The 26,540-nt window shown below is 35.6% G+C and overlaps 1 protein-coding gene across 1 annotated transcript in view; it reads right to left on the minus strand.

Moving 5' to 3' along the window:
- Positions 1-571: 571 nt before the first annotated feature.
- Positions 572-26,540, minus strand: part of Exoc5 (exocyst complex component 5) — a 78,838-nt gene continuing 52,869 nt past the window's right edge. The window contains exons 12-17 of the mRNA XM_023701661.1: positions 21,190-21,298; positions 15,454-15,574; positions 14,050-14,136; positions 3,764-3,872; positions 3,377-3,592; positions 572-2,446 (exon numbers count right to left, since the gene is read on the minus strand). Of these exons, the coding sequence (XP_023557429.1) occupies positions 2,258-2,446; positions 3,377-3,592; positions 3,764-3,872; positions 14,050-14,136; positions 15,454-15,574; positions 21,190-21,298 (831 nt within the window). The 3' untranslated portion in view covers positions 572-2,257. The remainder of the gene's footprint in view (positions 2,447-3,376; positions 3,593-3,763; positions 3,873-14,049; positions 14,137-15,453; positions 15,575-21,189; positions 21,299-26,540) is intronic.

The raw sequence follows: 26,540 nt of genomic DNA on the forward strand, positions 1-26,540 counted from the left end.
CTACATGCATATAAAAAAACATTCTATTTATTGATCAGCTCTTTTGAGTTATAAGTTTTGGGCTACATTTTGCAATGACAAAACATGAAAATATGTTCAGAACACAAAGAATGCTAATTATTTCACATTATTTTTTTCTTAAAGAATGTTAATAGCTTGTGTTTCTAATCTTCGACATATAGTTAGTACTTTTCTGTGGGGAAAAAGTAAGATCTAAGCTATGAAAAATAATTTCTCAAGCTTCTAAATAAAAATTTTATAAAATTCACTACGGATATCCTTGAAATAGAGTGAAATAAAAAAAAAAAACAATTGCAGGGAATTTGTTTATTGAGCATTAATGTTAACACTTCTAAATTATTTATTCATTTATGAGTTTTGTCACTGTCCTATCAATGGACATGATGGAAAATATTGCACAGAACTCAAGCATAGAAGAAATAATAAACAAAATATCTAAGCAATAACTATATGCTTTACATTTAAAAAATTAATCCAAACAAAGTAAGTTGAAGCACTTCTCTGATCTGGAGGTTTTAAGTGCCATCTCATGTTTTATTTGAGTTTTTTGGTTTTTTTGTTTTTTTACAAATTGACACTGTACAAAGAATTCAAATGGCCAGTAAAACTACTGCCTTTAAATTGGCTTTAAGTAACAGAGGTATAATTTGAATTCACATAAGAGCTTTCTAAAATGGCAACAGTACAAGGATATGACTTTTTCTTGTATCCAAAACCTATGCTGGTTCTCCCTTGGATAAGAAAAGAAATCTGGAAAGCCTTCTAAAGCTGCCACAATATCCAAAAATGCTTTGACAAAAGTTGGCATATTTCATTTGCTTTGCATACCTTGATAACACTGGGCTAAACAGAAAATGAAAAAATTCAGTCAATGGTAATTTAAACAGTAGGTAGCTCTGGACCTGGATGGTTTGGAAAAATCGATAACCACTTAGAATTGGATTCTGAGAAGAAAGGCAGTTTTCCCAAATTAGACTATAAAGCCTTACATTTAAGAAAAAATTGCCAAAAATGAAGTGAACATTAAAGTTTGTCTGGTTCCTAGAAGACTGTAAGCAACACAACAGAAGCTGGAACACTACATTTAATTTAGAATGTGTTCTTGCAGAGCAAATTTAAAAGGTTTATAAAGTAATGACTATTTCAAAATTTTTTCATGTTTAAAATTTTTAAATAATTTATTATGCCACCATATTAAGCCAATTCAATTAACCATAGCTAAGTAGGAAGAACTTTAGAAATGACTTGAAAAAGGATAATGAAAACAACTACAGATCTGAAAAGTAACCAGCCTTTGATGCCCAAACTTAGAATATATAGTGTCACTGATCAATTTCCAATTCTTCTTAAAGTAGATTACCTGTAGGTTTAGAGATCACATCTTATTCAAGTTTATCAGTAAGATAAAAATCTTAAAGAACTGCATTGTTCCTAAACATGTATTTCTCATATGCACCACTTAAGACTACCCCTCATTTACTTTCCCTTATAACATTAAAGTAATGAATAAATACGGTTCTTTAGTTAAAGTCTTCTACATTAAATGAAATATAAAATAAGGTAGTTTTATTAATTTACTAGAATTGGCTTAAATTTACTTATCAAATAAAAAACAGTAAACTTTAAATTTACTGAGAAAGCAGATGTATTCTGATAATGTCTGCATAAACTATTTTATTATTTTAGTTTATAATATTTTCTTGGAATTGTATCCTGGAAAAAACTGTAATCAACAAAACTACAGAAATTATACTCATTAACCTCTGAGTCAACAAATTCTTTAGGAAAATCTACAATAATCTGATTAAGAATTACTAGTACTGAAAAGGTCATTAAAAACTGATGAATAATAATTTTTTTTTGTAATTTATCCAGTATTAATGCAAAATGGGATGGTAAAATTTCCAGATGGAATTAAGTTAAAGAACTAGAACCATACACTGGTAAAATTTCATTTGCCTTCTGACACCAACATTTTCCAGAATGAAAAACAGTGACATGTAGTTTTACAGAATTTGAAATGTATAAATTCAAGAATGGAATTATAATTCAACTTAGCAGGAAAAAAAGTAAATACAGTTAGTGGTGTCCAAATTTCAAATAAAACCAAAAGGTAAGTATGGCTGCTGTTTTCTTCAGTCGTTTTTCCATAAAATGTCGGCTGTGCCGTAAGGGATCTGCTGTGCTTTCTGTCAGCCGAGGCCTGCTCAAACGTATTTCCTTTGTCACTTTAACCTCAGCTGAAGTGCCGAGCAAGGCGGGCAGATCTATAGTCAGCACGGAGCTGTACGAAGGAGTGAAGTATGTTCTTGTCCAGATTAGCAAGTTGTTCTCCTGAGCAGACTTGCTTTAAATTATCTGGGGCAACTACAAGAAGGTTGCAAAGTGCATGCAGAGTATCAAAAAGATGTAATACCATTGGAATCTGAATGAAGAGAAGAAAAAAATAAAACAAAGTTAATTTCCCATTTTATAATTATGATTGCAAATTCCTCTTACATATTGCCAGTCAAGACTTAGTAGTATGGAAGGAGTTCAACACTAAAAATTTTGAAAACTGAAGAGTGAAATCTTGTAGTTAAGTAATTATAAAAGCTATAATCTTTTGAAAAGATTCCTATTATGTCAATTTTCTCAAAACCATATTTTGGGGGCTGGCCAGATAGCTGAGATTAAAGCGCCTGCTCAGGCAGACGAAGGACCGGGGTTGGACCCCCAGGCCACTCTGAGAGGGCAACTGAGACTGGGCATGGTGGCACGTGCCTGCAATCCCAGTGCTTGGGAAGCTGAAAACAGGAGGATCACTACGAGTCTGATCTGTGTGGTGAGACCCTGTACTAAATACATTAAGAAAGAAAGAAAGAAAGAAAGAAAGAAAGAAAGAAAATAAATCCTATTATTTTGGTAGACCAGAACTAGTTATTAATTTGTCTGGTGAAAAATAATTTCAGAGAGACATACATGAAGAAAGGATACTGTCCTAATGTGTGACATATACAGTATTAGCTATGGCTATCAATAAGGCCATTTAGATTGTGCAATGAGGGCCAGGGATAGCTCAGCAGTATGAATACCTGCCTGGCAAGCACAAGGTCCCAAGTTCAATCCCCAGTACCACAAAAAAAAAAAAAAAAAAAAAAAGATTGTGCAACTAAAATATAAGCAATTATCTAAAAGAAAGCACAAAGAAAAAAAATGTGTTAATATTGGAAGTATGATTGGAATAGTTTTTCAGATAGGATGTGTTAGATACATCTCATCACAGAAATTATAAACACTGTATTAAACATTACAGACTTAATGGTCTGATGTACGTTACTGATCGTATTTGTAGGTTTGTTATTTGTATACATACCTTGAAGTCTTTGGCACACTTCCTATATTCAGCCACATCACAAATTGCTAACATGCCACCCATACAACTGTAAGAATATTGTTGAAGATGCTCATAAATAAGTCGATGAAAACGTACTCCAAGTTCCATCAAAACTGTATCCACATTTTTGCCATCCATGGAATTTTTGATCTTCTCCACTTGCTTTCTTACATAAGCGCAGACTTTTACACAGGCCTATAAAAGTTTTTCTACACTTATTATATATGTATATCAGTTTAACTAAGGAAAAAAAATATAATTTCTCACTAATCTCTATACAAGAAAAGAGGCAAGATATACTGGTGAAAAATGTTAAAGTACTAACAAATTAGATAAATTTATTATTTTGAAGCTAGTTTTACTTACATTAGTATACTGAATTAAAACATTGTTTTCATCTTCTGGTTTAAAATCTGTTTTCTTTTGTTCTGAAGCCAAGATATGCTTCATCTGTCCAATCATACAATTTAATGTCCTAGAGAATTGAGAATATAATACATTTGATCCAATGAATTTATTCAATATTTGCTTTTATTTACATCTATACTAAATTAAATTAAAATTTAATTTCATGTCACTAAAAAACATTTTGCTATTTGTAAACTTCAGACTTTAAAAATTATAGGTCCTGATACCAAAAAGCTTAAGGATTTATTATAAAAGTGAAAATACTTTGCTCAATATTTGGAAATCTCAAAGACCTCAAAGTCTGTTACTAATTTATTTCCTTTATAACTAAGGCTTTCCAAAGGGAAAACTAGACAGAATGTTGAGAAAGCTAAGAAGATGTAGGCTTAAGAACAGGCAAGGTTTGGTGCTGGCCCCGCCCCCGGGGCATGCTCAGACAGAGACTGAGACTGGGTGTGGTGGTAAGCACCTATAACCCCCGAGCTTGGGAGGCTGAAAACAGAAGGATCGCTACTACAAGTCAGATATATGCAGTGAGACCCTGTAGACTCTGTACTAAATACACATATAAAAAAAGAACAGACAAGGTTTGGAATAAAGGGTGCAAGGAACACAAATCAAGTTTAAGGACAATGAGGATGACCTGTTACTAAAGATCCAGATGAGAACTGAAGGCAGGGATCTGTAGTGCTACATATATGAGTTATGCATTTTCTCCAGCTGCAAACAGCCACTTCAATTACAGCAATGATCTAGATCACACCAACCCAAACATTACAGTCTAAGACAGTTGTGTTGAAGGATACAATGTAGTAATTCAAGAGCTGGACCAAGCAACTGAGTGAAGTAAATAATGAAGTCAAGTCAGGAAAAGGATAAAAAAATTGACATGATAATGAGATTAAAGCATAAAGGTCTTGTTAAGGTAAAAAACCAAGTATGTGGAGAATTGAAAAGAGGTTGTAGATATGGAGTAGGATATTCAGGTTCAAGGTTTTATTAACAATTAAAAGGTACAGTGGAGCCTAGAATGGGACAGTTGACTGGAGATTATCAAGAAAATAAACAGGCACGGAAAGAGCCTGCCTTGAGGTAAAAAGTTTTTTTCACCATTTTTATCAGACAGATGTCCAAATCTCAAGGACTCTGAATAAAAGACTGAGATGACAGCAACAAGAAAGGAAAGAGAAGAACTTCAAAGGCAAAGGTGTTCTGACCTAATGGGTGGATGCATCAGCAGCAGTGGAAGTAAATGCTGAGCTCGTCCTCAAAGTCATACTGAGGGGACCTCCACAGACCCCTCCATCCTTTTTTTTTTTTTTTAATTTTGAAGAGAAAAATAAAAACAGTGATATAGAATTTCAAAATGAGATGACAGAAAATTAACAGTGGTTATTACACTGTATATTGTTATCTTCAAAGTACTTACTCAGATTATAAGATACAGGCATACAAAACTGATCAAATAATATAAGCACAAACCATTCCTTTCAATGAACTAACAGAGTATTCTTAGCTATCTTGTGTCTTCCCTTCCTTCTTTTTTCCTTTCCTCCACACCAAACTGGCTTGTTCTTTCCTTTTGAGTAGTTTCTTTCTCTTTCACAATATTTACTGTACGCTTTAGATCTTACTTACTCTTTCAGTTTCTTACACTAGGGAGAGAGACAACATGATGCTTACACATGTGAGCCTGATTCATTCCACTTATAAGTATGGTCTCTAGTTGCATTCATTTACCTATAAAAATCTCCAGCTCATCCTTCTTTCTGGGTAAGTAGTACGCCATTATGTGAAAAGCCCACATCTTTTTTATCCATTCCTTGGTTGATGGGTATCTGGGTTGCTTCCAAGATTTAGCTATGACAAATTGTGCTGCTACAAGCATGGGTGCACACACATCGCTATGGTATGGTATTTTTAACTCTTTAGGGAAGAAACCCAGTAGCTGGTGCCTCTCCATCTTTAAGGTGATAACTAATTCAGAGATTGTGAGATTAAGGCTTCTCTGGGGCGATAGCTACGAAAAATGTATTTCCCAAAAAGAAAAACACAGGACCTTGTTTTCAATGGTGAACACTATCAAACATTTGAAGAATTACACCAAGCCTTCTTGAATTCTTCCAAAAAAAGAGGAGAGAACATTTCCAAACTCCTTTTATAAAGCCAGTTTTACCATGATACCAAAGTAGAAAAAGATATTACAAAAAAAGAAAATTACAGGTGAATACCTTGTTAAACATAGATGTTAAAACAATAGCAAACTGAATTCAACAACACTTTAAAAGGATAATCTATCATGATCGAGCAAGATTTATGCCTGTGATGCAAGGGTGCTTCAATGTATGTAAACCAATGAAAGACAGACATCATATGACTATACAAAAGATGCAGGAAAAACAAGGCAACATTCAGCACCTTTTCATGGTAACAATTCTTTTTTTCTCACCACGCAACTCAGACTCATAGTGATATTCCTGTTTTTGGCCTCCCCAGTGCTGGGATTACAGGCACCACCACGGTGGCTGGCTCAGCACGCTCCCGGGGGAATATGGCCAGCGCAGCATGTGGTGCTGGGATCGAATCCCAGTCCCTGCACTTGCCTAAGCAGGCACTTAGTCTGCTGAGCTATCTCACCAGGCCCTCATGATCAAAATTCTTAATGAATTATATATAAAAAGAAATATGCCTCAACATAGGTCATATATGACAGGTTCACAGTTAACATCATACTCATCAGGGAAAAGTTGAGAGCTTTTTCTCTAAGAAAAGAAATAAGACAAGAATGCCCACTCTTGCCACTACTACTCAACATAGCAGTAAAAGTTCACAGAGAGCAATTATGAAAGAAAAGGAAATAAAAATCTCTCCAGAAAGGGAGAATTAAAGTTGTCTCTGCAGGGAACATGACCTCATTCAGAGGAAATTCTAATAAAGACTCTATCAAAAATTATTAGAACAAAGATTTCATTAAAGTTTCAAGATGAAAAATTAATATATAAAAATCAGTTCTTAACATTAACAACTATTCCAAACAGAAATTAAGAAAACAATCTCATTTACAGTAGCATCAAAAAAAACCCAAACAAACAAACAAAAAAAACCCCAAAACCTTAGGAATTAACTTTCCCAAGGAGGAACAAGACTCATTCATACATTGAAAACTACAAAGCTGTGCTGAAAAAATTTAAAGAAATAATTCATGAACAACCCATGCTCATGAATTTCAAGAATACTGTTAAAATGTCCACCTACTGAAATGAGATATAAATTTAGTGTATTTTTCTATCATAATTCCAATGACATTTTTCACAGAAATGGAAAAAAAATCCAAAAATTCCTATGAAACCACCAAAAGATCCTAAATCACCCAAGCAGCCCTGAAGCAGAACAAGTGGTGCCACACTTCCTGGTTTCATGTGCATAAAAAGACAAGAAGAACAGAACACAGAGCCCAGAAATAAACTCATGCATTTATAATCAACTGATTGTTGATCAGGATGCCAAAGACATACAACAGACAAAACATAAGTCTTTGTTAAGTAGTGCTGTGAAAATCAGTAGTTCACAAAGAAAAATAATACTGGACCTTTATGTCACACCATATGTATAAAATGAACTCAAAATGGATTAAATACTTTAACATTAGTCATTAAATTGTAAAACTACTAGAAGTGAACACAAGGAAAAACTTTTGGACATTGGTTCTTTGATATGATCCAAGTAGCATGGGCAACAAAAGCAAAAATACGCAAAAGTGTGTTGAATTCAAGAGTTACTACTCATCACAGAAAATAACTCATGGGGGGCTGGGAGTTTAACTCAGTGGTGTAGCGCATGCCTGCCAAGTGTGAAGTCCTGAGTGCCATTCCCAGAAGAACACCCAATCCAAAAAGGAAAATAGCCAACAGCATGGAAAGATAACTTACAGACCATACCTAAGTAATTAAGAGTCAGAATATATAAGAAAGGCAAATTCAGTGACACACACACACACACAATTTAGAAAATGAAACAATACTCATTAAAAGAAGACATACAGATAGCCAACAGGTATATGAAAAGGTACTCAACATCAAAAGTCATCAGGTTCATGTAAATAAAAATTTGTGTATGTGTGTATGTATGCACGCATGTGCGTTAGTTGTTTTCTGTGATTCACGTAAATAAAAATTTGTGAGATGTCACTTCACAGTAAGATGTCATTTCATACCTGCCATGGTGGATAACAGCCTAAAAGGATGATACATGTTGCCTAAGACATGGAGAAAAAGAAACGCTTATACACTATGATGGGAATATAAACTGATATAACTACTACTGAAAACAGTATAGAAATTCCTCAAAAATTAAAAACAGAACAGTCGGGGCTGGTGAGATAGTTCAGTGGTCTAAAGTGTCTGCTTAGGCAAGCTTAGGCAAAACACAGGGACCATCACCAGCACCACATGCTGTGCCAGCCTTGTCTCCAGGGCGGGCTGAGCTGGCCACAGAAACAAAAAAACAAAACAAAACAAAAAAGAACTGCCATTCAATCTAGCAAACCAAGTACTGGGTACCTGTCCAACAGAAATGAAATTAAGACCTTGAAGCAATATCTAATTTTCCAGATCCACTGTAGTATTATTCACTATAGCCAAGATGTGGAAACAAGCTCAATGTCCAAGGATGAAAGGATAAAAAAAATGTGGTATATTTATACAATGGGGTTGTTATTGAGCCTTTAAAAAGAAAATTCTGCCATTTGTAAGAATACAGATGAAACTGAAGTATATTTTCTAAGCAAAATAAGTAGATGGAGAAAGACAAATGTTATATAATCTCATTCAAATGCAAACAGTAAAATTCATGGATGCACATGGTACAATTGTGGCTGCCAAGGGATGCATGATAGAGAAAACAGGGAAACATTCCGTAAAGAAGACAATTTCAGTCATGCAGGCTGAGTGAGTTCTAGGGGTCTAATGTATACTATGGTGACTATTACTAATAGTACTGTATTTGTACTTTAAATTTGCCAAGAGTCTGGATCACATGCTATCACAAGCAAAGAAGGATAACTGTGGTGACAGAAACTGCATTTTACAGAAACACTAAAACTGCTGGAACAGATAAAACTCTGGAAGACACTGGTATAGGCAAAAACTTTGGGAATAAAAACCCCAATTGCACAGGAAATATCACAAAGAATCAATAACTAGGATTTTTTTTTCTTCCAATACCAGAGATCAAACTCAGGATCTTACACTTGCCAGGCAGGCACTTATGCCACTGAGCTATCTCCCCAGTCCCAATAACTAGGATCTTATTAAAAATCTTTTACATGGCAAGAGAAACCACCCACAGAGACAGACCACAATGTGAGAAAAAATGTTTGTCAGCTGTTCCTCAAGGAATTATTATTGAGAACATATGAAGAACTAAAAAAATTCAGACTTAGCAAATTTAAAGAATATTTAAAGAACTCAAAAAAATCAGACTTTGCAAATTTAAAGACCCAATTCAAAAATGGGCATCTCAGATGAGTACGCATTTCTCAGATGAAGAAATATAAACAGCAAATAAATATATGAGAAAATGTTCAACAGCATGGGTCAGTTGAGAAATGCAAATTAAAATGACACTGAGATTCCATTTCACTCCAGAAATCAACCAATAAAAAATGCTGTTGGAGCTATGGGGAAAAAGTAACCCTTCCTTACCACTGGTGGGAGTATAAACTGATGCAATCACTGTGGAAATCAATATGAAGAGTTCTCAAAAAACTACGATAATGAGCCAAACTGTCTTGCTTCCATACATAGATATATCTTTCCCCTACTCCTCCCTCCTATACTTCTCATCTCAGTGATTCCTTCCTTTTGAACAGGTTCATTCCCTTTTCTCAGTATCTACTGTTCCCTTCAGATTTTAGTTTCTCTTTCAAGTTCTTACACTAAGGAGACAATACGATGTTTGCAACTTTGGGTCTGATTTATTTCACTTAAGAGTATGGTCTCTAGGTACATCCATTTACCTACAAAGCCACAAATGTATCTTTTATAGCTGAATAATACTCCATTGTGTAAAAATACCACATCTTCTTTAACCATTCCTCAGCTGATGGGCATCTGGGTTACTTCCAAGATTTAGATAGATCAGTTAAACAAGTAAAAATAATTCAGGACGGAACCACAGCCTTGAACATATGGATTTAGTGGGTATATACAGAGTATTCCATCTCCAAAACAGTATATATTATTTTAGCAGCATATGATGCTTTTGCCAAAACAGATCATATACTAGTCCACAAAGCCTATTGCTGAAGTAAATATAAAAGAACAGCAATCACTCCATGATAGTATGAGACCACCGCGCCATTAGAATAGAAATGAATGACAAAAGAAATTTTAGGAAAACCCAAAAGTTCCTGGAAAATTAACAGCATACTCCTAAGCAACCAATGGGTCAAAGAAAGCAAAGAATAAATTTAAAAACTTCTTGGAGTTATTAATAATTACAGTACAACTTGTCAAAATCTCTGGGACACAATGAAAACAGCTTTAAAAGGAAAATTCACTGAAATCAATGTGCACATTAAGCAAACAGAGCAAGCGCAAACAGAAAACGTTACAAGAAATCTTAAGATATCTGACAACAATCCAGCCCAAAACTCAAATTAAGGGGGAAAATCAGAAACATGAGAGTGGAAATCAATGAAACTGAGAATTTCAAAAATATGGAAAGAAATTAATGAGCCAAAAAACCAAAAAAACTAGTTCTTTGAAACAAAACGGACATTCCCCTAGCCAGACTTAACAAGAGAAAACAAAAAAAAGACCCACATAAATGCAACACAAAAGGTAGCCAGGTGTGGTTGCACACACCTGTAATCCCAGCATTCAGGAGCAGAGGCAGGAGGATCTCTGTGAGTTTGAGACCAGTCTGCACTACAAAGTGAACTCAAGCCCAGCCTGAAATGTGTAGTGAGACCCTGTCTCAAAACAGATACACACTGGGCTAGGGAGATGGCTTTGTGGTCTAAGCACCTGCCTGGCAAGTGCAAGGACCTGGGTTTAATTTCCAGTACCACATGCTGCAAATAAAATAAAATGGATTCATATAGGAGAGGAAGAACTGAAGTTATCCCTATTTGCACAGGACATGATACTCTACACAGAAGACCCGAAGAACTTCATAAAAAGTCTTAAAATTAATAACAAACTTCAGCAATATAGCAGGATACAAGATCAACACACAGAAATAATTAGCATTTGTATACACCAACAGTAAATGGGATGAGGATATTATGAAAATAATACCATCCACAGTAGCTTCAAGAAAAATGGAACACCTAGGAATTAACCTAACCAAGGAAGTGAAAGATCTCTACAAGTCTCTAAAAAAGGAAACTGAAGAGGACATCAGAAAATGGAAAGAATTGTTCCTGAATAAGCAGAATCAATAATGTCTAAATGGTCATACATCCCAAGCTACTACATAGATCCAAGGCAGTCCATATCAAAATATCAACAGCATGCTTTACAGATAATATCTAGAAAAAATAATCATATAATTTTATGGAACCAGACGAGACCCAAAATAGCAAAAGCAATTCTGAGCAACAACAGCAAAGTAGGAGGCATACTAGCATCTGCCTCGAGGCTACACTACGAAGCAATATGGATGCAAACAGCATGGTAATACAACAAAAAACATGCATGGATCAATGGAACAGATTTTAAGCTACAGAAACTTCCCCAGTCACATTCAGCTATTTAATTTTTGACAAAGGGGATAAAAGCATATGTTAAAGGAAAGACTTTTCTCATTTCTGAGACAAAATACTTGGACTCCCAGAGTTAAAGAAAGGTTTTATCAAGGTTTCAGTTCCTAGGTGGTTGGCTCCAACGGCATGGTGGCATGATAGAAGGGCAGGGCAGAGGAGAAACATTTCAAGGCAGGCAAAAGGCGCAAAGCAATGAGGAAACAGCAAGCAACAAGCAGCAATCCCTTTCTGTCCATCATATCCTTTCTACACTTACGGGGGGTAGCACTTAGAATAAAGATGGGGCAGCCTTAATCCTAGCATCGTATCATGGATTAATCCCAGCATTACATCGTTGATCCCTGCAACATACATCCCAGATCCAGCCAACTTCAAAAGGCCCCACCTACGACTGCATAAGACTTTGGGGGGACATCTAGATACAAGTCATGACAACAGCCTACACAACAAGTGGTGCAGGGAAAACTGATTATGTGTATGCAGAAGATTTAAACTAGACCTTTATCTCTCAGCACATATTAAATTAAAATAAAAATGGACCAAAGATCTAAACATTAAAACAGAAACAATAAACCTAGTGGAAGATAAAAAAGGTAAAATACTTGAACATAAGTATAGAAATGGATTTTCTAAACAGCACACCAACTACATAAGTAACACCAATAATCAACAAATGGGATCATGGTAGACTAGGCAGCTTCTGTACAGCAAAATAATTAATCAGTAGAATGGAAAGACAACCTACAGAATAGAAAAAAAATTTGGAGCTACTCTTCAGACAGATGACTAATATTTAGAGCATACAAAAACATAAAACCACCTAAAATTAAAATTAAAGATCCAATCAAGAAAGGGGCAAGAGAAATGAACAGACACTTGACAGAAAAATAAACAGTCAACAAATATATGAAAAAATGCTCAATACCTCTGACCATTAGAGAAACACAAACTTAATGCTAAGAAATGGCAATCATTAAAAAATCAAGCAATAAATGCTAGTGAGGCAGTGGTAAAAAAGAACCTTCACAGGAATGTAAACTACTAAACCATTATGGCAATCAGTATGCAGATTTCTTATGGAACCAAAATTATAAATTCCGTGTGACCCAGAAGAGCTTAAGATATCATACTATGGCAATAAATGCACACCAACGTTTACAGCAGCACAACTTGTAACAGCTAAATACTAGAAACAGCCTGTATATCCATCAACAGATAGTCTGATTTTTTTGTTTGTTTTTTTTGGTGGTACCAGGGATTGAACTCAGGACCTTGTGCTTGCCAGGCAAGCACTTATTCCACTATCTCCCGGGTCCCCAGATAGTCTGATAAAAAAAGGCAGTAACTATAATGGAAAACTACTCAACAATAAAGAATGACAGATTTGAGACATTCGTAGGAAAGTGGATGCATCTGGAAAATATAATGTTGAGTGAAATAAACCAGACACACAAGCTTAAGTACTGCATAATATCTCTCACTTAAGAGAGGCAAAGTACAAAGAGAACAATAAGAATAGAAGGAAGGCAACAAGGAGATGACTCCTGTAATGGGGAAATGGTCCAAGGGGAAAGCACAAGGTCACGGTGAGGAGGAGGGGAAGAGAAAACAAGCAGAATAAAGACATATCATGGACAGAAACCTGATAATCTCAATTCACATAAACATTATATGCCACAAACAGGAGCTAAGACAATACCAACAGGAATGAAAACATGGGACAGGGGAATCAGAAGAAAGAGGGAGGGTGGGGTTGGGAAGGAGAAGCAGAAAGAGAATGAAAGGAAACAAGCTGTACATGTACCCATTCCAAAAGAGAACTGTAAACTTCCTGAATTGCAGACATGTACTAATAACGTAAAAAATAAGTGAAAGTAAAAAGTTCTAAATTTAACGTAATACTTTATGTATCATTTTTACAGTACTTTGTAGTTTGTGAGTATACAGCGCATAGAAAGGGGCTTACAAAAAAAGGTTACATTTAAAAATACATCCAGGGCTAGCCAGATAACACAGCGGGCTAATGCGCCTGCTTAGGCAGAGAACAGTGGCCAGGGTTCAGTCCCTGGAGTGCTGTGCTGGCCCTTCCAGGGGGCATGCCAAGACAGCAATTGAGACTGGGTGTGGTGACACACACCTATAATCCCAGCACTTGGGAGGCTGAAAACAGGAGAATCACTACAAGTCTGATTTATGTAGTGAGACCCTATAGATCCTGTACTAAAACAAAAAACCAAACAAACAAAAAAAAACCAAACATCTAAACAATGCCTTTCAGAAATAAAAAAAAATGAGGGGTTAAAGTAACATTTGCATATGGGCAAAAACACAACGCAAAAACGTAATGTATAGTTTTGTTATATAGAATATGGTTTAATAAGTTGGAGTTAAGAGTTTTCTAAAAATTATTTTCAGGCTGTTATGATAGCATTTCCACAATTTAAAACAATGCAAGAGGAAAATCCCAGCAACTTGCCTATCAATGCCAGTATCCAATTTCGTCTCCATTTGTTCAATTATTTCTTTCTTCTTCTGAAGGCATTCAGATAACTTAGGAGAAGAGCTATTTCATATCAAAAGGGAAAAATATCAATTAGCATAATTCTAAAAACTTATATATAATACTGTATTATATTTATAAATATGTAACAACATCTGAGCAACTGCAAATAAACTATTAATACTCTGCTATATGGCATAATAGCTTTTCAAAAAGTAATTTTGATTTTGAAGTGTGATTCCAAGTTATGAGTGATCTTACAGATAGTTTTCTGGACTAGTCTCATTCAAGTATTCATAACAAAATGTTTTAACATCCTATATAAACACAGCACTCAGAGGCTGAGGTAGGACTGCCGCAAGTTTGAGGCCAGATTCTACATATAGAGAGAATCTTTATGACCTTGATTTTGACAATGGTTTCTTAAATGTGATGAACACATAGGCAATGCTATGGTTTGAGTATCTCCCAAAGCAATGAGTGTCAAAATTCTGTCCCTTTTGCAAAAGGATTAAGAGGATGAAAATTTAATCCAGCTGTGATCTTTGGGGATGAGGTTCCTTAGGTGATAAGGAATAGACAAGGTCATGAGTACAAAGACCCCTTGACTGGATCTTGGTGACTATGTGAGAAAAGGAAGAGATAGGCCGGGTAGATGGCTCAGTGGAATAAGTGCTTCCTTGGCAAGGATAAGGACCTGAGTTCAATCCCTGGTATCACAAAAAAAAAAAGGAAAAAACACAAGAACACAGACATGCACACCTGTCTGTTGTTGTGTGATGTCCTCTACTGTCTCAGGACTCTGCCACCAAAAAGGCCATCATTAGAAGTGGCCCTGGGGGGGTCGGGGAGATAGGTCAGTAGATTAAACACTTGCCTGGTAAGCACAAGGGCCTGAGTTCAATCCCCAGTACTGCAAAAAAAAAAAAAAAAAAAAAAAAAAAAAAAAAAAAAAAAGTGGCCCTGAACCAGAACCATGAGCCAAAATAAACCTTTCTGTTTATACAGTATATCTTATATAAGTATTTTTTTGGGAAATAACTGAGACACCACCTTACATCTCATATGCTTTAAAAGCTAATAGAAATTGATATGAAGATATAAAACAAAACCTATTAGCCTCATCAAAATGTGTTTTATTAATCTTATCCCTCTTTCACATCAGATTTAAAGTCAGAATTATGACAAATTATCTTTCCAAATACACCAAAATTAACATTATAGTAGGAAAGGAAGACAGGGATAAAAGGATGAAGAAAAAATTTAATTTCAAACTTCCTGGCTAATTGATGTTTTCATAAACATATTATTCCTAAAATTTAAGAAAAATCTACCTATATTAACACTAATGTGAAATACCAACATAGAAATTTAACTAACCTTATTAGTGGCATAAGGTGATCATTAAACTGCTTGTCAAAAAGATGAAAAATAGTATTGGCCTGTTGCACAACATCCAAAAAATAGAGATTTGCATTCCTAGAATCTGAGGAAGGAATTCCTAAAATTGAAAAGCATAGAAAATGACAGTCATTCTTGGAGTCATTAACCTTGGACAACAGAAAAGAATGTGGTTTTAGATACCCAACATGAATAAAAAGGAACTTCTATTTCAATAAGCCAGAAATGAATTATGCAGACATGATAATTTTTTTAGTAGTTTAATAGACTCACACGAACTTATTTTCATATCTAAATTTTTTGCCAAATTCATGATTGGCACAGATAAACCAAAAGATTATTTCACAAACCATCTGTGTTCTACCTTCTTCTTTACCTTTCCAACTCTCTGGTGCCCACATGTGCCATATAGTTCCACCATTTTTCTTATAACCAGATCTCTTTATGTCTGGTAAGTTACAATAATTTTCTTACTGACTTTCCGGGCTCAAGTGTCTTTATCCACTCATCTTTACACTGCTATAATAGAAAAGAAGTGTGCCTGCATGTATTCATTTCACTCACGCTACGATTTCCTGAAAATTACTCAAAATTTCCTCACATCTCAGAGTGAATTCCAGTACAACATGGTGATCAAGCCATCCCACGTTTTAAAAAGAAAGTCTACAGACATCTCTAGATTTCAGTTTCTTCCCATATGTAAAAAATAATGGATGAATTTTCAGGTTCATTTTAGTTTAAGAGATTTATGTCAAAATTAAGAGACAATAAAAAATTAAAAGGGGACTGGGGAGATGGCTCAGTGGAATAAGCACTTCCCTGGCAAGCACAAGGGCCTGAGTTCAATCCCCAGTTCCACCAAAAAAAAAAAAAAAAAAAAGGATTGGGGATATAATAGCTCAGTAACAGAGAATTTGCCTAACATGCATGAGGCTCTGGGTTCAAACCCAGCACAAAGGTGGGGGATGGGAGCACTACGAAAAATATAAGATAATTTTTCCAGTTTTAAAAATGGAAAACAGCCAGGTATGAGGGCACACATCTGTAATCTCAGTACTTGGAAAGCTGACATGGGAGGATTGCTGCAAGTTCAAGGCCAGCCTAGACTACATAGTGAATTTAAGGCCAGTGTAGAATACACAGCAAGAACTAGTCTCAAAAAACAAAACTAAAACATGGAAAATAAAGGTGTTAATCTCCACAAAAAAGATAAAAATCAACAAGAAAATTAAAGGTTTGAACATAAATTAAAAGAGAAAAAATTCAATACAGCCTCCCAAGTGCTGGGCAGTAAGCCACCACACCCAGTTGCTATTTACTTTTAACCACTAAACTAATAAAGCTTTTAAGGAATTACAATATACAGAAAAACTGGTATAGGCAGATGGTAGCAGCAGTATAAATTGGTAGAGAAAAACCCTCTAGAGAAAGTTTTTACTGAAATTTTAAAAAATAAACTATCAAAATTTTGAAATAAACATGCTTTGATCTGGTAATCTCGTTTACTGGGTGAAATTCTGATATTTTATTTCACTTCTGGCATCTATCCAAAGAAAATAATTCAAAATGAGGAAAATACTTAAATTCCACAATAATAACAGCTATTATCTAAAAACCTGGAAAGACGCAAGATATTCAATAATAGTACACTGTAACATTTCTATGTGTTGACAGAATTTTATATAAACTTTAGAAAAAACGGCAGTGAGTACTAACTAACTGCATGGAAAACACTAAGCTTTCTATCCTACAAGGAAATTTCCTAAGCCCTACTGAATTGAGAATACCACCACTAAAATGAATATTCTAGGATTCTGCACAAAATCAAATTCTTCATAGCAGACAAATTCTAATTCATGCTTTTTAATTCATTATCTTCTTTAATCTTTGTATCAGGCTAGGGTGATAGCTCAATGGAATAAGTGCTTGCCTGGCAAGCAGTGTCCTGAGTTCAATGCCTAGTACCAAAACAAACCAAACCAAACCAAACCAAACCAAACCAAACCAAACCAAACCAAACCAAACCAAACCAAAACTTTGTATCTTTAAGGCATTACTATCCCAGTACATATTACCACAGTAAGTCATTTGCAAAGGGCAAACGTTAAATACTTGATGTCAAGAGTTAGTACTAAGTAAAAAGACAGCAGTAAATCAGGATAGCAGCAATGTGAAAACAAAAACAAAAACAACAAAAAAATGAGAATAAACCAGTTAAGCCAAAGTGACTGAATTATGGCTAATTTTGGTTCATCATTTGAAACTTTAGAGAATGGTGTTTTATATAGCAAATAAAGATTATCTGAGCATCTGTGTGCTTTTATTAGATGTGAGAATACAGCACTCAATAAATATGATGCTTAACATTCTATTGTTTTACTTGGAATACTCTTATTTAAACTATTTACTCTATCACCTCAATTCAGCTGTGTGACTCCTGTCTTCTCAGAGAAGTCTTAAGCTATTACTTCTGAATCATTCACCTTACCTCCTGATTATTCCTCTCTACCCTTTAGTCTTATTTTTCTTCACTGCGCTTCGTCATTTACCTATTACTTTCACAAAACTGTAAATTCCATGTGACCAGGAACAGCCATGTAGTATTAAATGAATGAACTCTGCTAGGTGGTTGCAGACATGAACAAGTAAAAACATTTCGCTGTGATAAGTGTGACAGTAAAGTTAATTCAGTCAGTTAGTGGGCAGAGAGAAGAATGTTACATCAGCCAGGATGATCAGCAAAGCCCTCTTCAAGAAGATGGCATCTTAATTGAGAGCAAAAGATTGAAAGGCAGGCTGAGATCTCAAAATGAGAGAAGGGGTCAGGGATATAGAACACCAATTACAGAAAGTCAAGAGTGAAGACCACAGTCACAGGAACAGGGTGGTGAAATGCAGTATGAAATACAGCTGAATACATAATCAAGTCAGGTTTCTCCAAAGAGTTTGTTATAGCTTCTCCTTGAGACTATTAAGTCAATAAAGGCTATCAAGCAAATGATAATTAAATTGGGCATTATAAAAAGTCAGTATCTTGGAAAGGCAAGCACGAACATGAGATGACAATGTTTAAGAGTATATAACCAGTTACTAGATGACAATATTTAAATTGAGGTGTATCAATGGAGATGGAGAAAAGATGAACTTTACTTAGTGTGGAACTACACTGAAGGATTTGTTAATGGATTGGCAATATAGGCTGATGAAAAGGAAGAATTAAGGCAATTCCTAGAGTTGGGTCTGGAGCAACTGGTAAATGGTGAAGTATTTTAAAGATATGGAGAGGAACAAGTATAGAAGAAAGTTTTACTTTGTATATTTTAAATTTGAAGTACTCCCTGTACAGTTTTTGGGGTCATCAGGCAGCTGGATCAACAAGGCCTGGAACTCAGGGAAGTGAACATTATAATACTAATACAACTAGTAAGTCCAAAAGATCGAGAGAAAAAGAAAAATTTTAATACAGTGAAAAATCTGTTCGTTCTCAGACTTCTATTTGAATGTTCTTCTAAAACTGTTAAATTCCCCAACCAGAAAAGTTCTGACCTTCATTTCTGCTTCTTAACATTTTATAACTTATAGCATTGTCCTGTGTTTGTTTGCCCTATTTAATGGATTCCTTCTGTTCTCGTTCATGGAGTTCTGATCATTTTGGTCCCTCTCCAGAACATCTTTCAGAAGCCTGTGTAGGGTTGGCTTTGTCGTCGTGAAATTCCTTAGTTGTTCTTTGTCATGGAAGTATTTCACTTCTCCATCAAACTTGAAAGAGTTTTGCAGGGTATAGTAGTCAGGGCTGGAATTTGTTTTCATAGAGGACTTGAAGTGCTCTGCTCCATGCTCTTCTTGCCTTCATGGTTTGTGAAGAGATGTCTGCCGTTATTCTGACAAGTTTTCCTTTAAAAAGTGATCTGTTTCTTTTCTCTAGCGGCATTCAGTATATTATTTTTGTGCTGGATTTCTGGGATCTTGACTATTACATGTCTCGGTGTGTTTTTAATTGGGTTGTTGTTCTGTATGCTTCGATGACCTGAATGTCAGATTGTTTCCCCATATCTGGGAAGTTTTCTGCTGTTACTTCTGCCCATATTCTTTTTCTATCATTTGTATTGACTCCTTATTTCTCATTGAAGCCTATTAGTCTCATTTTGTTCATCTTTGCATCATCTTGCAGGTGATGTATTATTTTTTCCTGCATCCTAGTTGTTTTTAACAGATCTTTTCTTACCTTTTCACTAGCTGCAACAGTCTTCAAGATCTGAAACTCTATCTTCACTTTCACTCATACAGTTTTGCAAGCTTGTGATCGCAATTTTAAGTTCCTCTATATCTCTTTGACTCTGCTTCATGTGATCTATTTCTTTCCTGTATTGCTCCTTCAAGGAATCCGTCATTTTTCTAATCTCGTCTATTTTTATCAATGTCTTGAGAAGCAGTTATTAATTCTTTCATTAGCTATCCTTTTTTACTTCAGAGATTATTTCTGATCTGATTTCCTCCATATGTTTCTGTTTCTGCATTTGATTCTTTACTTCAAACACTATTAATTCAGAGATTTCTTTTATTTCAGAGGTTATTTCTGATCTGAGTGCTGCTATACCTTTCTGCAGTTGTTTCTTTCCCTCATACGCTATTATTTCAGACATTTCAGCTGTGTGATTCCCAATTTCTTCTGTGCCAGTGTCTTCTGCACTTGTTCTGGATGGGCTTGGGGCCTGAGACTGCATTTTGCTCCTTCTGTTTGTTATTTTGTGTAGCACTGTCCCCTGACCTTTGGTGTAAAGCTTTGTTGCAGTTATAACCTTAGCACCTACTGAAATTTGGTTGCAGATCTACAAAGTTTGAACTCATCCAGTGGTGCCAGGCTTGGGTCTGGCTGCTGTCTCTGCTTCTTCCTGCTGCAGTCTTTGGAAGTGAACCTGTTGTGCCCCTCTGGCAAGATGTTCTGCTCCTGGATTAGCTGGGTGGTTCTGGCCCCTAGCCTTTGTGCAGGGACTTCAGCTGCAGAGTTTTACCCCAGGCCTGTATGCCAGGCCTGGGTTGGGTCTAGAGGGGTCCAGAGAGCAGGACAGAAGGACTCACTCACAAGTGGGCCTGTGCTGGGTCCTGAGGGATCCAGCAGGCAAAGGGCAGCATGGAAGCTCTCCCTCACACTTGCCAGGCCTGGGCTTGGGCTGGGTGTGGAGGGGTCCCAAGAGAGCAGTAGAATTTCTCATTTACACCCCGGGCCTGGGCCTGGGCTGGTTCTGGAGGGGTCTGGAGGGATCCCGAGAGCAAGGCTGAAGGTCTCACACGCTGGGCTTGGGCTGGTACTGGAGGGGTCCAGAGGGTGCAGGAGAGTGTGGGGGCTCTCCAACACTCACAGGCCTGGGCCTGGGCTTGGGCTGGGTCTGGAGCTCTGAAAGTGCAGTGGAAGTTCTCACTCACACGTCAGGCTCAGGCTGGGTGCGGAGGGGTTCCTATAGCATTGTCATATACTCTGTGATACACTATAATGACATGTAGCTCACTACTGTACCTCACTGGATGAAATAATCTGAGAAAACCTGTCTACATAGTTTACAGCACTTGACAAATCCTTACATTATAGAAGCTCAAACTCATTACATTGAACTGAATTCAATATACAAAGATGATATATGAAACAACATTGTACATATAATTTAAACAAGCAGGATCAAAGGACTTTGACAGAAAGTTTACCACAAATATACTTACCAGCAAGTCCTGTTTCCAAAGCATAATCAATATGTTCAATACATAAAAATTCCACAAGAATGGTAAAAATTCTAAAGGCATTCCTTGGTAAATCAGAAGGATCAGAGAGCTTTAAAATAAAACAAAGCAAAACAAAATCACTGCTCAAGTCTACTTTTAAAAGAACTCAACTTTTTACAATCAACTTTATATCAGACATAGTATTACAGGTATGAAAATAACTCCTGTTCCACTTCTCCTGATTCATACTGTCTGTCAGTCTTCCGACATACAGCAATGTTCTTCAACACAGATGGCAACCCATTTGTGAAATCCAACTATAGTTTCAAGAAACACACACACATATCCCCACATACACATATACATTAATATGGACACACTGAGCTACTGGACAAAATGCACTTATTTATTTTCTTCTTTTTCTTTTTACTATATCAGTTATTTAATTAGGTTCTTAGTAAGAAATTTAGAACACTAATTTATGAGGATAAATTCCATTTGTCAGAGCAAAAATGGATTGCAGGTAGCCCCGGAGCTGAGGAACAGCTTTGATTTTTGCTAAAATCTGTGAGTCCATCGCTTTCTGATCCACCTTGCACTGCTCTGAAATCTGGTATCTCTTCTTCTAGGTGTCGAAGATCTCATGCTCCTGGTGTCTGGGTTTCCACAGCTTCTTATTCCTGAAATAAGCGTCTTGCCTCTGTGACGCCCGGTGAGGATCATCAAGATGGTGCCGGGAGTGATGCTAGCTCCAAGTTTCTGCACATGCAGACTGAAGGGTTTCTTGCTGTGGCTCAAGAGCTTTCAGGGCATATCTTCAATACAATAGTATCTGGGCATTTTTCGAAGCTTAACTATCTGGGTACTATCATTCTTGTCCCCACTGACTGGTATTGTGATTGTAGCAAGAACTTTCTCCTTCTTTTTCTTCTCAACCTTTAACAGTTGTGTACTTTCTTTTGTACAAAGCCTTTTTGGAATACATAGCAGATCAGAAGTATCTAAGAATTCCTCTCACCAGGACAGGATTTTAGCTGCAGTGGGGCTGTCCCTTCTTGGACTTTTTTTGCCTTCACCATATCCTTTTTACTAGTATCAGTGGCGGCAGCCTTCTTTGCTTCAGGTTTCTTCTCTTTAGTGTCTGGCTTCTCAGTTTTTTTCGCCCAAAATCTTGCAAGATGGGAAAGAGAACTAAGTTTTCCAAAATGCATTTCTTGTTCTGAGTCATGGTTAAAATACTGTGACAGCCACTGACTAAAGAAAGGCTATCTGTGTAAAACTCAGAATAAAAAGTATTTTTTATTTTACTGTAGAATCAAGACACAAAATCAATTAATACATGCACAGGGAGACAGCTCAGTGGTTTAAGTGCCTGGCTGGCAAGCGCAAGGACCTGGGTTCAGTCTCTGGTACCACATGACGCTGAGCTGAGCCAGCCACTAAAATTGGGCATGGTGGCACACGCCTGTAATCCCAGCGCTGGGGAGGCTGAGACAGGAGAATCCCTATGAGTCCAAGATGCATAGTGAGACCCTGTACCAAATAAATAAATCTAAACAAAAATTAACACATACATATAAAATACCACATGCTCAAATTGTTACTTTATAATTTCCTGGTTGAGCAAAGATTTAGTATCTTATTTAACCTCACTAGCCTTCAGTTCATTTGTTTGTAAGGTAGGAACAATATTAACAGTATTTACATTCTTGTGGTTAGGATAAAATATAAAAATGTAGTCTTTTAATAGTATTTGATAAATAATAACTCGTAATACTCATTTAGATAGTACTGCTGTTGATAAAACTATTTAGCAAAAGAATTGTTAGTAGCCATGCTCAGAAAACTAAATCCCTCACAAAAATAGGAAAATTACTCTTATCTTCCAATAACTGCTTTCTACATTACTTATCAATTGATTTTTGCCCTGTCAAACTATCTATGGTCTCCATTCAATATAATTGTTCAGGGTAGTGCTGGATACCTCTTATCTGAACTGCTTGGGAACAGAAATATTTGGGACTTATTTTTAATATTTATACATAATGAGGTATCCCTAGAGATTGGACAGATGCAAGTCTACACATAAAACACATTTATGTTTTATTTATATATACCTTATACAGGTGGCCTGAAGGTAACTTCATCAATACCTTTAGTGTTCACTTATGTTAATTTTCCACTGTGCCATCACATTGGTGCTCAAAATATTTCAGGCCTTGAAGCATTTTGGATTTCAGATATGAAACTGCAGATGCTCAACCCTAATATAACAGTGCAACCCTGATTTATAAAGCTTGACGTTTATGAGAAGTTCCATTTAAATCCTAGTTTCTTAACTCTTTTCACAGTCTTAATAACTACCTAACCTTTGCCCCTCATCAGTGTTTCTTTTTTTTTTCCCCATAATTTTATTGATAAACAAATAGCAAAGAGACAATTTCAAGTCAAATTGGTAGGACAGTTTCAATAATTAACACATTGCATACATTCTTCCTAGTGGTTAATTGCTGTACAAGATGCGGACATGATATCCTATTTACAAACACCATTAGAACAAATCACTCTATTCATTAAGAGAATGTAACTATCTATCCTAACCGCTTTGAATACACAGATACAAAATGGACATTCATCTGTATCCCCTTTTTCGTTAAGTTCTGTTATTTGAATATTATAGGTGTGTAAACTCAGCAAAATATTCTAAAGGAGTCCAGTAGCCCATAATAGTATTGGGTCTTCCGCTTGACTGGCAGTGTCAGAAATTGTTGACCTGAGTCCCCTACAGCTCAACATAACAGCATGGCTTTACTTCTCATCAGTGTTTATACCACAAAGCTCATCCTCTTCCTTTGCTCACTGATGTCCAATAGGTACTCTGACACATTCCCACAGGCTTGAACCACCAGTGGTACATGCATGACTATCCCATCAGATGACTTGTAGCACTGGTGCTACAAACAGATTTAATCATTTTTATTGTCCTTTTTACTAATAAAATTAATAAAAGGCTGCCCAATGGGAGAATCATGCATGTACCACTTGTGGTTCAAGTTACCTGGCAGCAAGATCTACAAATTATAAATTCGTCATGAACATGTTAGTCTTCTTCACAAGCCAAAAGACTGAATTCAATTTCTCTCCCTCTTCCTACTTGTATCCAAAAATCCATGTATAATAAAAGTAGACAGAAAACGAATAAAAATATAGAATACTAGAGTAACACAATCAACCTGACATTGACCATAGTTCTTCATCTAATAGTACCCAAAACGATATTTATGTTCTTTTCAAGTATACAAGAAACATTTAACAAGATAACCCCATATCCTGGCATAAAATTTATCTCAATAAATTTAAAAAGAATCCGTATCATAAAAAGTATGTTTTCCAACCACAATGGAATCAAAATCTGAAACCAGTAATAGAAAGACACCTAAAAAGTCCCCAAATATTTGGTAACTAAAAACTTTTAAATCACATTTGAGTCAAAAGAAATAAAAGAAAATCTATTCTGAACTGACTTAAAACAAAATATACTAATATTTTTAGGATGCAACTACAGCAGTACTTAAATTTATGACTAAATGTTTATATTAGCAAAGAATATCTGAAATTAATCATCCCACTTTAAAAAAAAAAAAAAAACTAGCCCAAGAAGGGTAAATTTAACTTAACAAAGCAGAAGAAAAGAAACAGAGTGAAATCAGTGAAATACAAAATAGAAAAACATAGAAGAAAAACTAATGAAATCAAAAGCTGGTTCTTGGAGAAAGCAATAAAACTAATAAATCTCTAGCTAAATTGAGCAGGAAAAAAATTACTATTATTAGGAAAGAAATAAATCATATTACTAATTTCTACAAATACCAAAAGTAACAACAAGAAGGCTGGGACTATAGCTCTGCAGCACAAGTGTCTGCCTGGCAAGCACAAGATCCTGAGTTCAATTCCTGGTTATTTCCTCAAAAACAAAAAAACAAATAAACAAAAACAAATAACAAGAAAACATTTTTTAAAAAAACCTTCATTCTGATAAATTCAACATGCAAGTGAAATGTAACAAGTTTTTACAAAATAAAAATACCAACCTTCACTTAAGGTGAACTTATGCTATAACTTGAACACACACACACACACACACACACACACACATAAAGAAATTAAATTTGTAGTTAAAAATCTTCATGATCTTTTCCAGAAAATGAAAAAGGGTATGTCAACATTACCCTGATACAAAATAAGACAAAGACATTTAAAGAAAAATATAGGCCAGTATTTCTCATGAATGCAAATGAAAAACTCTTACAAACACTTCACAAACCTAACCATATATAAGTGTGACAAGAGGACAATGGCCAGGTGATAACCAACTTATTAAAGGAACACCAGGCTAACATTTGGAAATCAGTCAGCCCCTGATTCATCCTCTTACAAGGATAAAAAGAAAGCACTTGAGAAACTTCAATGCCCAATCTTTATACAATCAAATGAAAGAAATTTTCTCAGTCCTGAAAAGTGTTTGTAAAAAACCTACAGTTAACATCACTAATAGTGAAAAACTAAATGCTTTATTTTCAGGATGAGGAATAACAAAACGAATTCGCTTTCCCTACTTCCACTCAGCATTATTCTATACATCTGGCCAGGATAATGCAGAAAAAGCACAAAATAAAAGATATCTGTACTATAAAGGAGTACATAACAATCTATACCAAAAAATCTGGTGAAATCTACAAACACCAGCTATTTGAATTAAAAGGTAAGTTTAGTTAGGGTGCAAGACATAAGATGAACATATAAAAAATAACCATTTCTATATATTAACTAATTTAAACTCTAAATATAAATTTAAAACTTACTATTTATATTAACTTTATAACTGTAAAAACACCAATTCTCCCCAAATGAAACTATACACTTGATGCAATCCCAATAAAAATATCACTTTTATTTTAGAAACTGACCAGCTATTATAAGGTGTACAGTATAATAAAGCAATGTCAGTACTTATACTACCTGATCCAAGTTGACCTACAGCTACAACAATTAGAAAGCACAGTACTGGCATAAGGACAAGGGGAGCAGAATAAGTCCAGAAACTGACCCACAAACAAGTGGTAATTGATTTTTGACTAAGGTTCAGAAGCAATTCAGTAGAATCTTTTCAATAAATAATGGTGAAACTAGATATCAAATGCAAAACAAATTTTAATCAACATTAATATGTAGTTAATTTAGAACAGATTACTGTATAAATTTACAGGTGAAAGAAAACTCTCAAATTGACTTCTGGGAACCCCCAGACCCAGTCCTAACACAGGTCCGGTGAGTGTGTGGAGAGCTTCGGG

The sequence above is a fragment of the Octodon degus genome, unplaced genomic scaffold, assembly GCF_000260255.1.
Source record: "Octodon degus isolate 3935 unplaced genomic scaffold, OctDeg1.0 scaffold00007, whole genome shotgun sequence".
NCBI classification, from domain to species: Eukaryota; Metazoa; Chordata; class Mammalia; order Rodentia; family Octodontidae; genus Octodon; species Octodon degus.